At 39.9% G+C, this 21963-nt stretch overlaps 1 protein-coding gene and 1 pseudogene across 2 annotated transcripts in view; one reads left to right on the top strand and one right to left on the bottom strand.

The window, feature by feature from the left end:
• TRDMT1 (tRNA aspartic acid methyltransferase 1) overlaps positions 1 to 21929 on the bottom strand; it is a 54934-nt gene extending 33005 nt beyond the window's left edge. The window contains exon 1 of the mRNA XM_081043167.1: positions 21819 to 21929. Coding sequence (XP_080899293.1) covers positions 21819 to 21882 — 64 coding nt within the window. The 5' untranslated portion in view covers positions 21883 to 21929. The remainder of the gene's footprint in view (positions 1 to 21818) is intronic.
• LOC308495838 (ATP synthase subunit O, mitochondrial-like) lies at positions 17400 to 18619 on the top strand (annotated as a pseudogene). The gene is made up of 2 exons: positions 17400 to 17430; positions 17963 to 18619. The product of its transcript is annotated as an ATP synthase subunit O, mitochondrial-like (transcript).
• Positions 21930 to 21963: the final 34 nt, after the last annotated feature.

Genomic DNA, 21963 nt, shown 5'->3' with positions numbered 1-21963 from the left:
GGACACAGCCAGGGCCTCTCAGGGCACTGCCACTCTCTCTGGACACAGCCAGACTTCCTGGACACAGCCAGGGCTCACAGGGCACTGCCACTCTCTCTGGACACAGCCAGACTTCCTGGACACAGCCAGGGCTCTCAGGGCACTGCCACTCTCTGGACACAGCCAGACTTCCTGGACACAGCCAGGGCCTCAGGGCACTGCCACTCTCTCTCTGGGCCTCTCGGGGTACTGTGCTGGAACAACAGCGGCTCACATCAAGGTGCTTACATATTATCAATGGCGGCCAGTCAAGACACAAAAGCAAACATCAACCAGTCCCACTACATGATGGTATGTTCCCAAACAGTCAAGCGTCCATTAAATTAGGGATAGAAGGCAATTCCCCATAGTCCATAGTCATTCGCCAGGGCTGTCCTGGGGGTGAGGGATGACCTTGACCTCACCCTCATCTCCCACGGAGGACTCAGCAAGCGTTTCCTCCTGGGACTAAAAGTCCTGCATCCGGGCTGCCTCAGCAAGCAGTTCCCAGCCCACAGGGCGGCAACAACCTTCGCTTTCTCCGCTTTCTCCGGCCTCTGCTGGTTGGGGAACCATCCACATCTTTCCACCCCTCCACGGGGATCGAGCTCTCCGGCAGCTGCTCCTCCTGGTCTTCCTCAGACTGAGCTTTCATACGCACAAACTGCTCCACTGCCCTTCGGAAAGCTTTGGCCAGCACCGTATGCTGCCGACTACGCCAAGTGTCACGCGGCGGACCCTGCTCGCTGCGCCATTTGTCGTGCAGGGTCTCAGCTCCCACTCCCCGCCCAAGAACGCAGGACACGGTAAGGCCAAACAGGAACACCCATGGAGCCATAAGTAGGGGAGTCAAACCAATATATTCTCGCTGGCGGCTGGGCTGGAGACATAGGAAGCAGGATCTACATAATCTGCCTAACAGCAGTCCGCGCTTGCCAGCCACCATCTTCTTGCTAGCCCCCATTCCCATTCCTGCTAGCGTAGCCACAGCCGTTATATTAGTGGCCAATGGCTTACGGGTTACAGCTGACGGCCAACTAGCCACAGCTGCTGGCATCTGATCACAGTTGATGGCCATTTACTACCCGAGCCAGCACCTTTCTATGTGAGGCCGAGAGCCTGGAAACTGTTTTTTGGGGTTTTGTCCCCACACATGGCGATGGCTGTTATCAGAAGTCCTGCATGTGGGGGCATCGTGTACAGTGGATATTATGACGGCCCATGGAAGCAGAGAAATTTATGTTCAAATTCTGACACTTATTAGTTATGTAGCCTTGGAAAACTCACTCATCCTCTCTCTCTAAGCCTCAATTCTCTCACCAATGAAACTGACATAACAGCAGTTCCCACAAAGGGCTACTACAAAAACAAGTGAAATAAAATATATAAAACACCTAGTATATAGTAGACTCTCAATAACTATTAAAATTCCTAATCATCGCCTGACATCTATCTGAATATTATAGATTAAATAGACAATAATTATCATACTTAAATATTTTCATTGTTGTTGTTTTTATTATTGTTATTAAAGCTAGGAAATTATACCAGTGAAAAAAGTTTAAGAGCTATAACTGTTCATGTGGACAATAATTTCAAGAAAAAAATATTTGTAAAAGCTTTTACAGTGACATAAGAAAAAGGTATCTTCTTCATAAATAACTAGATGGTTCCAATCTCTACTATAAAACACCGAGAGGAAATGGACTAAAATTTAATCTCAAGAGATTAGCACTAATAAAAGCAAAAACTTCCCCAACATTGCTATCAAAACCTGGTATGAAGGAGGGAAACAGTTAAGTTTGGGGGGAAAAGGGATATTTTTCAAAGCAAAGCAGAATCTCTTATTTCCATGATTTTTATTACTTGTTTTGCCCAATATGGAGAAAAATGTCCAGTTAAACAAACTTGTAAAGATACTTTCTGTCCCCAATACTCGAGTATTCAGAAAAGGAGAGTAGGTCTTCAGGATACCTTTACCTACCTACCATTATTTGTCATTGGTTTTGGTCTTTTTGCCCTAATTCCCTGGTTAGAAACTAGACAGCTGACACAAGAGACATACTCTTCTATGGCTGTCTATTGATTTGTGTTTTCTAGCTACTACATTTTCAAAATTATTAAGGGATAAAATATGTCTATAATTACATTGTGCCAAACAATAGAACATTTCTGTTTCCATATTCAGTGATGATGCAAAGAAAAAGTGATTTGTAGGTACACAACAGCAAGAATACTGTATAAATGCTCATTTTTTTCCCTTCACAGATAAAGCTAGATCTTAGATGAAATACGGCCACATCTTTCTTGATGACATCAGACTTCAATTCCCTTGTCCCTCTTCCCATTTCAAACTACCTAAGCAATACTCACCTATTAGCCAAACTTAACACTAAACAAATGAGTCCTTTAAAAAAAAAGTATAAACAGTGGATAGCAAACATCACCATCTTCGTATTACAGAATTCAAAAAAGTCTCAATTTCTAATTAATGCCCAGTTTCTGAAGTACATTTTATTTCATTCCATGATTTCTAATCATACTATCTCTGCAGAAATTACTTGTATCTCCCAACATTAATTTCCTCCTCCTCTTCAATAACCAAACATCAAATGTATGCCCTGGGGCAATGCACCCAAGTGAAAGCACTATGTCTGGTACTCTCTGAGCTGGAGGTGGCCAGGGGTGAAGTTCTGACCCTGAGATACAAGCAGAAGTATATCACTCTCAGGAAGTCTCTTAGAAGGAAAGAGGGTGAGAGTTGCTTGTGCTTTCTGGCCTTGCCACAATTGATTTGGAAGCTAAATGTAATGGCTGGAGCTCTAGTCACCATGCTGATCATGAAGAGGAAGATCATTCTGTAGGAGGCTCAGCAAAGAACTGAAGGCCCTGAGGCCCTAAGTGACATCATGGACTCCCCACAGCAGCCCTCGATTACCACACTCAGACGTATTTTATGTGAGAAAGAAACAAGCGTCTACCTTCCTTTAGTCACTCTTATTGTGGATGTTTCTATCATTGACAGTAGAACCTAATCCTAACACATACAATTGTTTAGATAGTGTGTGTGTGAGTGTGTGTGTGTGTGTGTGTAATGAGAAGAGAATTTCAAGTTCATTTCCTACCGTGTTTCCCTGAAAATAAGACCTAGCTGGACCATCAGCTCTAATGAGGCTTTTGGAGCAAAAATTCATATAAGACCTGGTCTTATTTTAATATAATATATGACCGGGTGTAATATAATGTAATGTAATGTAATATAATATAAAATAATACAATATAATATAATAATACAAGGTATAATATAGTATAATATAATAATATAAAATACCATGTCTTATATTAATTTTTGCTCCAAAAGATACATTAGAGCTGATGGTCTGGCGAGGTCTTATTTTTGGGTAAACATGGTATTTAGAACAGATCTATTTAATTCAACAAACATTCAGTATCATGTGCAAAGTATTTTGCTAGACCATACAGGGGTGAATATAAAGTTTATATTTATGGAAGGCAGGGGAGTTTTTAAAGTAAAACAACACTGTTTTCCCCTAAAGTACAAGAATCCTTCCCTTAATATAAAAGTTATTTCCCCTCCAATTTTCCTTATCAAGTGAATTTCAACTAAACAAATACTATTTTCAATTTTTTTCTTTAAGTTGCATCTGTGTTCTCCTGAAGAGATAAACTCTGGACCTTTAATTAAAGAAAATATAAAGAATTTAGAAAACCTACGAAAATGATATATTAAATAAACAACTCAAAGATCTACTATGAAGTATGTTACTAGTAATACCAATATTAATAACAATACCATGTTAAACTCAAAAGCAGAACGCCTTAAATTTTGGCACAACGATAATCAACCTCACATATTTTCTACCCTCAATAATCTCTTGCTAAATATGTTTGCATTCAAGACTTCTTCAGATGATTTTTAGCATCATATTGGTTATTAGAGGCAGAACAGCTATCACTAAAGGAGCTGTGCTTTCCCTCTAGAATGATGCTTCTTTGATTGTTGCCTAATAATCAAAGGATAAGAAGCAGCAGCAAACTGCTGTGATCCTCGAGATAAAACAAAGGTCAAACTATAATTGTTGATAATGATCACGAAAAAGAGAATGTCAACCTTAATTTAATTTTTCAGATTTTCATTCAGCAGCTCTTTAGATGAGTACTAGTTCATAAGCCCTTTTTACAAAAGGTATTTGGCGTTTAAAATAATTTATTGTTCTAAGATTAAGAAATGCCTCCTTCCATCAGGTTTTGATAATTTTTAAGATAAAATCACTTGGAAAGTGAGATGAGGTTACTTTAAAACTGTATTTTGTTTAAAGGGAAAATAAACCTTCAATTGTTTTTGCTTCTTACAGAAAGTCTGTTATTTTAGAAACCTTATAGAGGGAGATGGTCCATGTTCAATTGACATATTTATTTATAAGATACACATATCAACAAACATAACACTTAGTGTCAATTTTTAAATAAAATATGAAAACATCAAATGTACTTTTATCTGAACTCACATCAGTAAATTTGCATGTATGGGATTCATCAGGTTCTTTCTGGGTTCTAACCAAATCACCCTACTGCTTAGCCTGGTAATTCACCACTGCCTTCCCTCCCAATAAAAATGCAACCGTCTTAGCTGGAGCTGGACCCTGTGTACTTGGACAATCTCCTATCTTGACGTTGCCCCTTGACCGACCCCTCTCTCTTCCCATTCACACTCACCACAGGCATATGCATACGCTCGTCCCTCAGGGAAGAGCAAACTACTTACCGCGCCGCCCCCAATGGGCCACGCTTTCTCAGTCCTCTGCGCTGGCCCCCTCTGCCCGACCTCTGACACCGTCTCTCTCATCCCAGATCACTCAGCTCAGACATGACTCCTCCAGGAAGCTTTCAGGGCTTTCATCACGTTTATCCCAGGACACAGCCTCTATCACTAGACTACATGATCTGACAGAGCCCGGGCCATGTCTCATCATCTGGCCACTCGCAGCCCCCGGGCACTGCTAGGACTGGCCCCCACGGCCCTCAGTGAACGTCTCGACTGAATAGACGCATGAGAATGAGTGAACTTGATGTCTAAAACCAACTCCTGATTACTGCTGATTGCCTTCTTCACTGTCCAGTTCACAGAACAAATTTTAAAAGTTTTGATACGCATGTACTTAATGTGATTATCGGTATCTACCGCAGAGTTTATTTTTATGTAGATTGTTTGACACTTAAATCAATTTTTTTTTTACTTTGGAAACACAATCAAGTTCCCAAAATGGCCTACGAAATTCTATTTACCTTACAACTTCTTACATACAGCCCTGTCAGGCAGTTAGTAAGTACTGATCACAGTACCTCCCACGTCAGGGAACTCTGCCAGGCGCTGAGGCAACCAGGTGAGTGGACGTCTGGATTCTGCTTTGCCAGCATCCAGGCCCCCGTTGCTGGCGACAGGCCCAGATTTTCTTTTTGAGATCTTACCTCACTTACTCTCTGTCAAAGTGGTTCGGATGCCCTCAAACCCCCCACCCTAGTTTCTACGTAAGCACATGTCAAGTGCCTGTGCCAATAAGACTTCCCAGAGTGCTTGCAGGATGAGCACAAAATTCAAAATGAGCTAATTAGGCACGAGAGGGAATGCCTGGCTTTTTCTTGGGTAACTGGGAAGAGACACCTTCATCTTTCTGACAGAGTTTAACCATGGAAGGATACAAGGTCAGGGGCCACTACAGCCATCTTGATGCAGTAAGGGAAGAGTGGATATAAAAATGCACCCAATCCAGAAGGAACAAAGCTGAGATATATAGAGAAAGAAACAAGTGCCTGGTGACATGATTTGAGCCCCTTCTTCAAGTTCTACCCCAAAGCAAGCCTATAGTTGGGCTTGATCATTACATGAGTTTTTACAACTTTTATGTGAACCTATTTGGGTTGAGTTTTCGTAACTGAAAATAACAGTTCTAACAGGCATTCAAAAGAACACACACTTATCATTTGTCACTATGAAGAAATGTATTTCACATTCCAACTTGGCAAGCAGAGCAACACCACTGCCAAAAGCTTTGGAATGAGTAATTAACTATATATCTGCAAAATAGAAGCACTTCTCTTGATCAAACTCTCACCAAGTGTCCTAAATTGAGGCAATAATGGCAGCAGTCCCAATTTTGGGAGCAAGGGCTTCATTATGAAGCTACTCAATTACCTAATCCTACATATGTATTCTAAGTATAACAAATATGTAGAGTCATTTGTAACCTGTAGTTCTAATGTCTTTTAAGAAGCACATATTTTCAGTGGTACGGTGTTATCAATTCTTATAAAATTCAAGTTCTGAAAGTAAAAACAATTAAAACAGAAATTTTAATCACAAGCATTTCAAAAATATGTAATTTTAAATGATCAATTAACACATAAACGGATACTGAACCTCACCAATAATGACAGAAATCCACATTGGTCGGTTTTACCTATTGGACTGGCAAACATTATATGACAGGAACACTGTCTAGGGCTAGCAAGTGTTTGACAAAATGTACCCTTCCCCAGGTTGGATGGGGTATACATTAATTCAACCTTTCTGTTATTAGACCTTGCTATTCCACTTCTGGCAATTCATGCTAAAGAACTATTTGGATAAGTAAAGATATAAGACCACATACATGTATGAGAACAGATATGTTAAAAATGATACCCATATATACTGACATAAAGTGATATACATGTTTTTAAGTACAAGGAGCAAGTTGCTAAATATCCTGTTGAGAAATGATCCACATTTTGTAAAGTGTATGTGCATATGCACATAAAGGAAAAAAGGAAAAACCAGCAAATGTCAACACGGGCTATCTGTTGGTAGTAAAGGTGGGATTTGGGGTAATTCTTATTTCTTCCCTTAAACTTTTTTTCCCCTTTACAATGCTACTTTTATAATCAGTAGAAAGCAAACCAACAAAAAACTATTTTTATCTTGGAACAAAAGAATTCAATACTTGTGTTGGCTGTGACCCTGAGAAATCACAAAAGGAAAGTTAAGCATCAAGGTCAGAGGAAAGATTCGGATACACTCTCAAAATATGCCCATTGGACTGTGACCACACACTCACACACACACCCAGTGAACAGCTGTAACTCAATGCATTATTTTATCCCACCATCTCTCAATAGTCAAAAGAATAAAAAACAATAAGAATTAAACTACATTGATGTAGTTTTTTAGAGATCAACAAGTAACTAGCATATGGCCAACAATGTAATGAGTTGAAAGCTACCTATTTGCGTTACAGAATTCAAAGGATATAAATCTTTCTCTATTTTTCCCATGACATTTAAGGAGACTACCAATGTTTACAAATACATTACTTAAACAGTTAAGAAATGAACAATATAAATTTATGTGATCCAGCCTATCACAGGTTTAGAGAAAAAAAGACTTTGTTTTACACAAATTTGCTTTGTGAATGAATATCTATGAATGGTTCATCACTATAAAATGTTGAAATGTTCTTTGCTGATGTTTTCTCATAATTTAAAAGATAACAATTTCTGATATATTCATGGAAGAAATTACATAAGCATTAGTACTCTGTAACATAGTTAACTGTGAATAAAAAGACTTGTAAAAATATAATTATGTTATCAATCATAAAGATCCCCAAAATGAAACGAAAAACTCCACTCTAAATTTGTCCTGCCATTCTGAGCCCCTTTGCTTTATAATAAACCTTGAAAGCTTAAACTTTTTATCATTACTGACTTTACAAAGTTTTTAAACCCCATTCTGAATTTCTGTTATAGGCTCTAAAAGAAGAATTAAGTTTCCCAATTTTGCACTAGGCCAGAAAGTATGTTAGTCATAAGACCTCAGAGGAAAACACTTCAATTACTTCATTCCTCATTTTCCTCTTTCATATGTCCTTCTGACTATATAGAGGGAGTGCCAAAAAAGTGTATACACATGACTTGTATTCATCTTTTGTTATTGGTATATATTGAGTATCACTTTCTTAAAATGTGTATACATTTTTGACACCCTCTGCATTTCTCTGCAAACCTTTTTCCATTAAACCACATAGTAGTCAAGAAATATTAGTTATTATTTTTGTATCAAGACTGTCATAGGGACATCCTACAGAGATGTTTTACAGAGAGAGAGAATTCATATGTTCTGAAAAGAAAGATGAAGGACACAGATATCTAGCCCGTTTTTTGCCTGTGTTTGAATTTTAGTTCCACCAGTGCTACAACTATGTTTAGTTCAACTGTGCTACTTAATACCATTTACTTAACCTCATTATGCCTCATGTCTTTACCTGTAAAATAGAGATAATAAAATACCTATGTCATAGGGTTTTCTGAGGACTAAAGTACTTAATACCTTTAAAGCTCTTACGTTTGTGCTGGCTATGTAGTAACCACTCAATAAATGTTTTGCTATTGTTATTAACAAAAATACAAAGACTCTTTAAAATATCACATGCTAGAAAGGACCAGGTGTGACAGGAAGTCTCATTGCAGATAGATGTGAGCACCAGTTGAGGATTTATTGTTTTAGAGTAGCTTGGCAGTATGCATCTAAAGCCTTAAAAATTGCTCTGGACTTATCAATTTTACAGTTGGACATATATCCTAAGGTGTGGTAGGTATTAGAATGACCCCCCGCCCCAATGAGGTCCACATCCTAGGTCCTGAAACCTGTGAAAGTGTTACCTTACATAGTGATTTTGCAGATAAGATGAAGGAATTAGAAAGAAGAGATTATCCTGTATTACGCAGATAGGCCCAATGCAATCACAAGAAGGATGGAGAAGGGTTAAGAGTCAGAGAAAGAGTCTGATGAGGGCAGGAGAGGTCAGAGAGAAAGGCTAGAAGATGCTACACGGCTGGCTTTGAAGACGGAGGAAGGGATCACAAGCCAAGAAATGTAGGTGACCTCTAGAAGCTGGAAAAGGCAGTGACACGGGTCCTCCTCTAGAGCCTCCAGAAAGGAATGCAGGCCCGCTGACACCTTGATTTTAAGCCTTCTGATCTCCTGAACTGTTAGATAGTAAATCTGTGTTGCTTCAAGCCATTAAGTTTGTGGTAATTTGTTACAGCAGCAATAGGAAACTAATACATAAGGCAGTAATAGAGATGTGGAGAAAAAGACCTATATAAAGAACAAATGCTATTTTATTTATAATAATGAAAAATTTATAAGCAATCTAAACGTTCAAAAACAGGTAATTGCTTTGAACAAGTATGGAACTTTTACAAAATGGAATATCACACAATCATTAAAAACCAATTAACAAATATATACTTACATATATATAGATATATATACACACACACATATATGTATATTTACAGCTAAGACTAAATTACATGAGACCTGTAACATTTTATTACATACAAATATATTTAATGGCAAGGAACAATTCAAGATATTTTAAGTAAAAATGGAAAGCTATAATTTATTTGAATGTTCCCAGACACACCACATGTAAAGATTGAAAAGACGTAATCTAAATCCTCAACAGTTTTTTATCCCCACATGAGCATCACGTATGGTTTTTATTTTCAAATTTTCTTCTTCATTTGTGCAGCGTCAGCATTTCCCCGTAGGCCATAATCTCTGGAGAAAAAGAACACGGTTGTCTTGTTAATGCTGTCTCCCCATCACACAGCAGAGTAACTGACACGGAAAACACTCGGTAATGACATGTTGAATGAATAGATGCATATTTTTTCAGTATTTCCCATTTTTAAACAAATGCATCATATAATTAAAAACAAAAAGAATCATGTAAAAATAGTATTTTTAAAATATTCAACTTCACTAGTAATCAAAAAATTAAAATAACTGCATCCAGTAAATCATAGCTTTAAATATTATATGAGCGCATTTCTGGTCACACAGTTCATTGCATACATTCCTTTAAAATGTAACTTGACAATACCAACTTTTAAAATGCTCATGCTCTATAACTTATTCATTCACTCAACAAATCTTTACTGAGCACCCACTGTGCAACGAGCACTATTCCAGGTGCCAAGGAAACAACAGTGAACAAAGTAGAACAGAATAAACAAAGCCCCACACAAACAAAACCTCAAACGAAAACATCCCCACCCTCACAGAGCTTACATTCTGGAAGGGGAGGCGTCAATGAAAAACATATATATAGTACGATAGGGAGTACTAAGAGGAAAAAAAAAAGGAAGCGGGTAGGGAGGCCGGCAGAGGCTGCAATCTGCGATCCTGATCGGGGAAGCCCCGAGAAGATGACAGGAAGATAAGGGACTGGTCAAGTGGCTCCCTGGGAGCCAGCATCCCAGGCAGGTGCAATGGCCCTGATGCGGGAGGTCCTTGGTGTGCTCACCTGCAGCGAGAGACCAGCATGCCTCATTCACTCCCAGGGGCTAACACTGGTAACAGGACAATGGGCATCCTTCTCAACCGTTTTCCAAGTCCGATCTCACCTACAAGTGTGTCTGTACGTGTATGTATGTGTGTACACATGTACACCACACATATGTGTGTATGTACACACACGCACACACACACGCACTGTATGTATGTACCCAAATATAAGACAACTAAAATAAAAGTCAATTGCCTCATCATTTTATCCATGAGAATATCCAGAATTAGATGTATGGGCATTTTCATTATACAGATGATGAAAGGATACAGGTGAACTATTAAAATAACTTCATATTACGTAACTTTTTCAGTTGTACAAACATATTTTAAATAACACTCTCTTGTGTTCATTTAGAAATGTTGCTTTTTTCACTCAAATTTCATAAAACAACTTTATTCTGCTTTCTCTAACACATCTTTGAAATCAGGGTGTTAATCGTCAATAAAGCCACTTTTTAAGTCATCTAACACTTTTCAAGAGCACCTCAACAATCCTCAAAGTTACCTGAGGTCTAGCATTTTTTGAGTTCATGCATGATAACATCACCAGAAATTTTATGCCAACACAAATACCCATTAGCTATTTATGATCTCCACAAAGTAACCCCCTACTATGTTGCTTTGTAAGTAATTTCCAGAAGGTTTGTTTACAGTGATATCAAACACCTGTAAACTGCAAGGTGTAAAAAATTATTTCTAAATCTTTAAATTCATCTGTATGATTTTTCATCAATTCCGCCAAGTGACCTCACTAAGCATCTAAAACTGGTATTAAGTTTTGTCAGGATAATATACCTTATCCAAGCAGCATTTTATTATTTTACTATTCAAAATAAAGTATAATAAATGAGGAATATGAAGATCCTTCATGAGGAATAAAATACAAGGCCATAACTTTTTTTGAAGTAAAATTTTTTGGCGGGAAATGAATATATTACATTACCAAATTTATGACAAATATGTCATTAAGAGCATAAGTATATATGTTAAGATTTTATTTCTGTGTTTGTTTTAAATAGTGGAATCACAAGCCCTTTGATTTTACAATCATGGGAGAAAGTCAAAAGCTGATCTCTTCATAGACACAGATCTCTGGATTTTAAGTATGTTTCCCTTGCCAAATATTGAAGTGCCAACCCACAAAATAATCTAGAAAAATGACAGACTGACATCTTTTCCCTCAAGCTATAGTCACCAATATTCAGACAGTTCAGAATTGAAAGAAATCTCACAGTCCAAAGAAAGAAATCTCACTGGATGGAGTTCAAGGTACAGATAAAATATCAGTATTAAGTCAAAAATCAACAAAGAGCACCATTAAGTTTAATATTCAGAGTACCATTTTAACAACTGACTCAGCACACAATAACCACAAAAGTAAATTTAGGCCACAAAAATAAAATGCCTTCTGAAGAGGCATAGAAATTACTCTGGTACTTTATTATCATCTAAGTCTCAGGGGTTTTAAGATAAAATTTAAACAAGGCCAAAGTAGCTGTTTAATATCTCTCATTTCATCTATTAAAGTTCAAAGTATTTTTAACTAGAATTGTATAACGATAAATCCTTCAAATTATGGGTTCTTATTGCACCAAAATTCCCCTGTAAGTATGGAACATAGCAAAGCATATGAGGGTCGGGTGTGTGCTAAAAGGCTTTGTTTCTTAAATTCAGCCTAATTCATTGAGTGCTAAAGAATTACTAAATTTGCTATTGAGTTTGAATGAAAATCAGTAATGTATATGAAGAGCTATCATGATGAACTCGCTAATGGAATTGTTTTACTGTAGTCCACGGGTTTTGTTTTGCTAGGTTTGGGTGATTTAAAGTCCTAGAATGAAAGGAATTAGTGGATATGAGTAAAAGCAACAATTGATTCAGGGGAAACAATGGTATTGATGGTATTTTTTTAATCCCAACATACATTCTACCTATTTTCCAAAAATGAGATGCGTTGTTTTTGTTTTAATTTCAGCAGGATGGGAGCTAATTGGCACTATTTCTGAAGAGCACTTGTTAGAAATACTCCTGACAAACTTCCACAGATAAAGCAGAAGATCAACAGTGTCCCACTGGGGCTCTGACACCCACAGATACCAAAGGCTACATGGAACCTTAATCTCATGTATCTTTGTGATGGTAATGAGTCTGTAATTATTTATAGACTTGCTCCCAAATAGCAACCTCATTAACTTTCCATGCAAACAAGTAGTGTTTCTTGACAGGAATTAAAAAATAAAATAAAACACTTGAACTTGATTACTTTCACCACATGTCATTATTAACATAGAATCTAAATCCTATCTACATTGAGTTAAAACCAACTTATTCTCAATGGACTTGATTATTTTGAGAAAATTTCAAATGTTTTATCTTGTGGCACAGAAAAATCTCCATCATCCCTTAAAATTTCACATATAATCATGCATACAAAAACCCTCCATGATTCTACTTATTTGACTAGTCTTCAAAACACATATACACATACACATACAGAAACACATACACATACTGTCTATAAACCTATAAACATCCTTCTAAACACTCTCTATGGACTATATCTTGGGAAATGCTAATTTAGCTAGTCCAAAAAAAAAAAAATGACCTTCATGATTCAGACCTAACATCTAAGCTTAAATTTATCACAGTTGGTATTTACTTCAAGCTATACATATTTTATAACAAGTATGACTCTAGTTCATTTATTCAGCTGCTCATTCATTCAACAAATATGTATAAGCAATGTTCTAAACAAAGGCTATCCTACTGTGAAACATATATTCTAGTGGGGGATGGGGGGACAAAGAGTACATGAATAAATAAGTATATTATATGCCTAACAATGAAAAGCACTATGGGGGGCGGGGGGCGGGAAGAAGCAGAGTAAGCCAGTGTGGGAAAAGTTCTATTTTATATGGGTTGTTTAGAGAATGTTTCATTAACAGCAACCTGAAGGAAATGAGGGAGCAAGACTAGAAAAGGAACTTTCTAAAACAGAGAGAAGAGACACTACAATGGCCTAGAGATGGGAGCATGGTTGTCTTGTAGGAGGAAAAGCATATTATGGACTATTTGTTTCCCCCCTCCCCAAATTTGTATGTTCAAACTCTACCTTCCAATGTGATGACAGGAGTAAGAAGTGGGGAGTTTGAGAGGTAATTAGAATTAGGATTAGATGAGGTCATGAGGGTGGAGCCCTCATGAGTGGAATTAGTAGCCTTAGAAGAGTCCTGATAGGAGTATACAAGGAGGCAGCACTCTGCAACCTGAAGAGGCCTCACCAGAACTCAACCATGCTGCCACCCTGATCCTGAAATTCCCAGATCAGGGAGAGAAATGAATTTCTGTTGTTTATAAGCCACCCAGTCTATGGTACTTTGTTACAGCAGCTCAAACTTACTAAGACAGCTGGTAAGCCTAGAGTGGAGTGAGCAAGCAGAGCGCGTAGATGTGGGCAGACAGGGAAAAGGGCTGGCGCTGGACCAAGGAGTCCTGGGGTCGTGTTGAGGATTTGGGCTTTTACTGAGGGATATGAAAATACACTCCGAAGTTTTAATCAGAGGACTGACTTATCTGACCTTTCTCAAGGATCCTACTGACCACTGTGTTGGAAATAAACTAAGGGGGATAGAGCAGAAGCAGGGAGCCCAGCGAAAAGGCTTCTGCAATAATACTTTGTCCAGGTTTCCTACAAAAAGAACCCAAGGCAAAGCGTAGTTGCAAATGCTTTTCCTGGAAGGTAAAACGCCCAAGTAGCCAGAGTGTGTGTGGGAGGCAAGGAGGCAAAAAGGTAAACAGAAGGCAATGCATGACTCAATTGATCACAGCTTCACAAGGAAATCCAGCCAAATGCTCTGGTGGGAAGGACTCAGTGGGCAGGCTGTGTGGGACCACCACCCTCACCGCTGTCAGGCGGTGCCCAGCAGGACAGACGTGCTTTGGTGGAAAGCAGCACTTCCATGTCCCCGTGTGCATCTGAGCAAGGACCCCTGGGAAGAGGAGGAAGGGAGAGAGATGCAGCGGCTGGCTCCTTCCTCATCCCGTCTTTTGCTGGTCAAAGTCACGTCATGAGGCATGTATAGGAAAAACACTCTTTCCTCTTTCCTGTGTTTCTCCTTTAGTCACACACTACTACCACACTCACAATATTTCAGACACCTGATGTGTGGGGGGTTTTCCCCCCACACTAAGCAATTCTCTGAGACACCAGCTCAATGTGCACAATTCAATTCCATTCTTACACTACCCAGCGTTAGCGCAGACCCCACAGGTGATGCACTCGGTCCCACAAGCCTGCCCCCACTTCAGACACTGACTACAAGTAGTAGGTCCCCAGGTTACCCACATCTTCTGTCCAGACTTGACCACAAATCAAAGGTTCCCACAACCCCTTCCTTGGATTTTATCATTTGCTAGAACATCCCACAGAACTCAAGAAAACATTTACATTTACCAGTTTACTACACAATATAGGACACGATAAAGAATCCAGATAAGCAGCCAGATGAAGAAATAACAAAGGGTGAGGTCTGGAAGGGTCCCGAGCACAGGAGCTTCTGTTCCCATGGAGTTGGGGTACAGCACCTTCCTGGCATGTGGATGTGTTCACCAACCCACAAGCTCTCTGACCCTATACTTTTAAGACTTTTTGAGAACTGCCTCATGCAGGGACAATCAATTATTAACTTAATCTCCAGCCCCTCTCTCCTTCCCAGAGGATGGGGATAGGACTGAAAATTCCAAGCTTCTAATCATGGCTTGGTCTTCCTGGAGACCAGGCCCCATCGAGAAGCCCACCAAGAGTCTCCTCATTATCACAAAAGACACTCCTATCACCCTGAAAATTCCAAGGGATTTAGGAGCTCTGTGCCAGGAAGTAGGGACAGAGAGCCACCCATACGTATATTTTCTCGTATTTCACAGGCATGACTCCCCCTCTCCTCCTCTTAGGGTTGTGTTACCCCACCTCTCCCGACAGCTGCTGGGGCGGCGAGGTCCACGTGCACAGCCTGGCGCTTCATTGGAGTCTGGACACTGGGGGGAGTCTGGACACTGAGCATTGTGGGCCAGCCCCCACCCCTGGTCCTCTTATAGGATGAGGCACCAGCAGCCGAGTCGGGGGCTTCCCTGAACAAGCCGCCCAGGGCCCAGAAGGCAGGTGTGGCCACGTGAATCTGGGGTGAAACATACATCAAGTTGATATAACAGGAGAGAGATTGTGGACCAGGTTAAGATGGAGAGAAATAACAGAATCATAAATACAGTTTTCAAGTAGAGCCAGAATTTGCTGAAGCGAGTGAAAGAGAAGAAATAAAGATGACTCCAAGGCTTAGATCGGGCCACTGAAGGAATGGAGATGCTTGAAAGGCTGCCAGGGCAGCAAGTTTTGGAGGAGTAAGGAGAACCAGGAGTTCAGTTTTGTGTCTTCTTAGAAAAAACAAAGGTAATAGGAACATTAACAAATCTTGCCTTACAGAAAAATGACAAAGAAGCTTACTTTAAAGTTAGTTATCAACATAATCAAACATAATGCTTACTAGTCAATCCGCTAGCCCTGGCACTTGTCTCTTACTAACTCACGGCCTTCCTGGCACGTCCTCCCATAGCTCCATCCGCGCCCTCCTGGTGTCAGTCAGGACATGCTCTAAGGAAGATTGTCTGACAGCATGCTAATAAGGCGCTCCACTCCCCCACTAAAGAAAAAGAAAAGTGTTCCTTGCTTAAATACATACTGGAGGTGCTGATTTAAACCAAATAGTGTCTGTTTTGCAGGGCTTCTCAACACCTTTGATACATTACTATGTCCTGAACGTGTTTTAAGGGACAATATCACGTGAAGAGTTCCCTAAACCTGTTTGACCATCAAGACACACCAATTAATACCTCTCAGAATCCGGCTACGTAGGATACCAGCTTGCATGTCTCCACACAGACCATGCTATTTCATGTCTGTGTGTCTACACAGGACGGGCCTTCTATCTGGTAGACACTTTCCCTTCCTGACTATCTGGAAAACACCCAATCATCCTTCAAAATCCTGCTTGGAAAAAAAATATCATAACAAAATTGAACAGCAAATCACCAATTATAAAAAAGAATATACCAATGGCAACACGTGCAAGTCACAAAATAAATACAAATAACAAGCATATGGAAATGTTCAACTTCCTAAGCAACATCAGCAGTGTTACTTATCTACCATGGACCGGGAACTATACTAGCCCTATGTGTACACTGTTTCACGAAATCTTCCTAACAAGCCTATAAGGTGAGCATTACTATCCCAATTTTATCAATGAGAAAGTCCAACACAATTAAGTGGGGAAAGCTGGTTACAAAACAATGTGGGGAAAAGAAAGGAAGTAGGATTTACTGAGAACCTACATTATTTTTCATACATCAGCTGTCTCACTTAATATTTACAACACCCTTGGAGAAAGTTACCCTGTCCATCTCACAGATAGGGTACCTGGGCTCAGAAAGTTAATCACTTTCTAGTATTCACACAGCTATTAGGTTGGTGCAAAAGTAACTGTGGTTTAAAAGGTTAACAATAATTGCAAAAACTGCAATTACTTTTGCACCAATCTAATAGAATTTGGCCGTTCTGTCTGATTCCTAAATAATGGCATTAATTTTCTCTCTCAGAGAAACATATGGAGTACTTCAGAAAGCACTAGAAAGGAGGCCAGGGAAATGAACACAAACGAGATCCAGGTTAGAAAATTTTGTTCCCTAGTGGAGAAGGTAAGTTTTCTAGGGATTAATGAGGGCAAAATAGAATATTCCACTTTTCATCACCTTTTTCTTCTACAGCTTCACATATATTTTATTTATCATCGTTCATGGCTGGAAATAATTCTTTCCTTCACTGATCTATTCCTGTGCAATTCAAACTGAGTCTGAAAGCTCTTTGACAACTTCAAATACCAAAACAATGGAATGACAAGTCAAGTTTGCGGATATGGAGAAAGTGGAACCCTCATACATTGCTAGTGGGACTGTAAAATTGTGCAGCCACTGTGAACAGTTTGATGGTTCCTCAAAAAGTTAAACATAGAATTGCCATATGATCCAGCATTTCCTTCCTAGGTATGTATCACAAAAACTAAAGGCAGAGATGCAAACATACATATACATAGCAATATTCATAACAGTATTATTCAGAATAGCCAACAGGTAGAAACAAACCAAGTCTATCAACAGATGAAGGGATAAATAAAATGTGGTACAGGTAACCCCCGTATAACATGGCACTTCTACAACACGGTTTGAGAATTGGGGTTAATCCTCGTACAACACGGCATCCTAGAACATGGTTTTACTCTAACATGGTTTGAGAATTAAGGAAATCCCCAAACAGCATGGAGCATAATAAGAGCTTTCAAGAGCAAAAAATATCTCATTCAAAATTAGGGAAATCCCCAAACAACATGGGACGTAATAAGAGCTTAGTAGTGATGACGAAGAAAACATTATTTCATACGTATTAATGTTACACTTTTGGCGAGAATTGCTTTAATAAAGATAATTCTCTGGAGAAGACGGCAGCCCCAGCAGCATCCGGGCTCTCCCGGCAGGGGCGATGCTTTAGCACATCTGTGGTCAGGCCCTTTACCAAGCTTGAGGCCACTGTTCAGATATATGGTATTGAAGGTCGCTATGCCACTGCTCTGTACTCTGCTGTGTCTAAGCAGCATCAACTGGAACAAGTAGAAAAGGAACTGTTGAGAGGAGCACAACTCTTGAAGGAAGCCCAAACTGGCTGCTTCAATTATGAATCCCTATGTAAAGCGTTCCGTTAAAGTGAAAAGCCTAAGTGACATGACCACAAAAGAGAAGTTTTCTCCCCTCATATCCAACCGGATGAATTTGCTTGCTGAAAATGGTCGCCTGAACAATACCCTTGGAGTCATTTCCGCCTTTTCTACCATGATGAGTGTGCACCGTGGGGAAGCACCTTGCTCAGTTACCACCGCATCTCCTTTAGATGAGGCCACTTGTTCTGAACTAAAACTGGTGCTGAAGAGCTTCCTAAGTCAACATCAGATACTGAAATTAGAAGTTAAGACTGATCCATCAATCATGGGTGGAATGATTATGCGTACTGGAGAGAAATATGTTGATATGACTGCAAAAACCAAGATTCAGAAGCTAAGTAGGGTTATACGGGAGGTTTTCTGAAAGTAATTGATTTTCTGTCAGGAAAAATTCTTACACTTGGAGCAACAATAAAATCCTTCCTGAACAGAAAAAAATAATATTTCTCTTAATTATAAAAATATAATAGTATGATTTTTTTTTAATTTTTGGAAACTAACCCCCTTTTTTGTATTAGTACTTTGTTTTGTATAACACTGATTCACATAACATGGAATTTTAAGGCAGCTAACAACCGTATCATATGGGGGTTACCAGTATATGCTTATAACAGAATATTATTCAACCATAAAAAGGAATGAAGTACTGATATATGCTACAGCATGGATGAACCTTGAAAACATTATATTAAGAAAAATAAGCCATACACAAAAGGATAAATATTGTATAATTGCACTTATATGAGGTACCTCATACCGACAAATTAGTAGAGACAAAGTAGAATAGTGGTTACCAGGTCTGGGAAAAGGGGAGATGGGCAGTTATTATTTAATGATACAGAGCTTCTGTTCGGGAAAATTAAAAAATTCTGGAAGGAGATAGTAGTAACGGTGATGATTGTAAATGGACTTCATGCCACTGAACTGCACTTAAAAATAGTTAAAATGGCACATTTTATGTTATGTATATTTTTAATACAATAAAACATTCAGTCATAAACCTGACCTAGAAATTTGTCAAAATTTAAGTTCACTATTATTCCTCTTCTACTTCTTTTTGGTATTATTGAAGGTGTACATTCACGTAGTGGATCTACCCAGAAAAATGACAGCCTAGCAAGGTTAAGAGGTCAGGTGGAGAGACCCAGGTTACAATACTGGCTCTGCCACTAAGTTGTTACATACTTCCAACAGGACCTTCAAACATGTAAAAAAAAGTTTTTAATAAAAGTTGCCGTTAGCCGCCATTACTATTAGTCTTTATCATTATATAAAAACCACATGGAAAACAGCAATGCATTTTGTTACAGAAAAATTTAAAACTTTGATACATCAAATAGACGAACACTGGAAGACAAACGTGGGGAAAAATATTTGCGTTGGGTATGACTGAAAGCCAGTATCCCTAAAATGTAGAACTCACACCAAAAGATGAGCATCAAGGTAGAGAGGCAGCAGGGAAGCTATATTGGATCACAGGCTAAGCCACAGAAGTCTACGCTGAAGAGGCCACATGCGAGCCAAGACATAACAGATGAAATGCACCGGCAGTGGAAAAGTCAGGGGTGACAGCACTCTGGGTGGAGACAATAGCAAAGGCCAGAACATCGCAGGAACACGGAGGGTTTGAGGAACACAGAGAAGGAAGACCAGTGAGCCTGGAAAAGAGAACCAGGGGGACGGTGGCAGGTAAGGTGGAAGAGGCAGACAGAAGCCAGATCTCACAGGCCTGTGAGTCCAAGCTAGTTAAGCAAGGAAGTGACATTATCCCCTGTGCGAAAGATCATTCTGTTGCTATGTGTTGAAGGGATGGAGTAAGAAAACAGAGTAGAAACAGGGAAGCTGTTGGGAAACTATTTTAACATTTTATGTAAGAGATAGTATAGCTTAGATTCAGGATAGTTGGCATTGGTGATAGAAATAAACATGTGATGAATTCACATTGCATTGGTTAATAAGAGAGAAAATATTTAACTGTTTCATGAACCAAAAAATGCAAATGAAAATTATACAATTTCCCCTATCGAGTTAACAAAAATTAAAAATAAGGTAAGACAAATGCTGCTCAACATGTAGTTGAGGGAAGCACTTATAAACCTCTGAAAAGCAATTTGCTATATTATAAAAAGCCATAAAATTTTTCTCATAATTTTTGACTCAGCACATAGTCTTTTATTGCTGAATGAATTAATTTGACTTTTAGGAAACATGCTTAGAGAGAAAAGCAGGATTTATGCTCAAGGATATAATTGCAGCACATTTATACTTGCAAAAAATCTTGGAATAATCTAATGTTCAACGGTTAAGGAGTGGCTGAATTATAGCTTATGGTAAAGTACTCAGCAACATTTAAAATTGCATTCACTGAGGGGTTTCAAGGTATGGGGGAAATGCTGGCCTTGTATAATCTTACAAAATTAACTAAGAAAGTGAATTGTTTTGTTTTCATGCTGGTAAATTTTGATATGAGAACTGAACAGAGAGAGCTACCGAATACTCGGTAATAGAAATTTAACAATAACTAACCTAGTCTAGACTCCAAACTCAATACATATGCTCAGAAAATTTCTATGCTCGACTCATGACATATTGTCTGTATCTTACAGTATCAGTGTCTCGTTACTGTTGCTACTGGAAAAGGAAGCAGGGAAGTTTCCGGTTTATGGTTGTCTTAGTAACTTAAGTGTAAACATGCACATGCAAAGTCTGTCACTCCACATCTCCAGGGCCCAACACAGTACCTGGCACAGAACAGGGGCTCAGTAAATATTTTTGAGTGAATATCACCCAAAATAAACCTTTCAGTTCCAACTTAGCACCAAAGAAATGCAAAACCTCGAAGCAGAAGTGGTACTGTGTAAAAGCAATAGTGATGGCAATAACACATAGTTTGAGTGGCTACAATGTAGCAGGCATTGTTCCACATGGTACACGCCTTATCTGTAACCCTCAGGACAGTCCTTCTCTGAAAGAATTCCTTTTCACATTAAAACCAGGCAACAGTTCCAAAAATGTTAAAGAACTAGCCCAAGGTCACACCGCAACTAAGTTTCAACTCGGCTCTTCTGGCGCCTAAATGAATGTAGACACGATGTCTGATGAAGGCAGCGTGTTTCTTTTCAGTGCTCAGCACGGACCAGGTTTTCCCTCTGTGCTTCCCCTACGGTTCTGTGTTCACTCCATCCCCTGAAGGGCCTTCTGCCCCGGCCCAGCCCTGCGGAGCGCGCTCCGGCCCCCACGTCCCCAGAGGGAGGGTCTCCGGGCGACCAGCACTCAGGGAGCCGGACTGGCCCCGGGCAGGGTGCCCCTCCCCCATTTCACAGCCTAGCCTTGAGGATCGGGACGCACAAACGGAGGGCTCAGGGGCTGCACCGGCCGGCCTCCCGGCACCGCTGGAGGCGGGAGGCAGGGAGCCTCCGCCCGGAGCGACCCGCCCCCCGCGGTTTCCAGGACAACCGAGCCCCCCCTCCCCGGTCTCCGCCCCCGAATATGGCCGCCTGGCGCCGGAGCTCTGACCCGCGCCGACGCAGGAATCCAGAGAGAGGTGCCCTGTGCGCTCCCACCTCTTAGAGCCTGGTGCATGCCTCCGATGCCGCTGTACAGCTCGAGGACCCGCAGACGCTCCATCCCCACGCGGCCGCCGCCGCCGCCTCGGAACTAGGCCTGCGGCTCCCACCGCTTCCCCTCCCTCCGCCCGCGCCGCTCCCT

The sequence above is a fragment of the Rhinolophus hipposideros genome (genome assembly GCF_964194185.1).
Source record: "Rhinolophus hipposideros genome assembly, chromosome: 1".
Taxonomy (NCBI): Eukaryota; Metazoa; Chordata; class Mammalia; order Chiroptera; family Rhinolophidae; genus Rhinolophus; species Rhinolophus hipposideros.
Note: the sequence above shows the minus strand (reverse complement) of the source record. Positions and strands in the feature narration are given on the sequence as shown.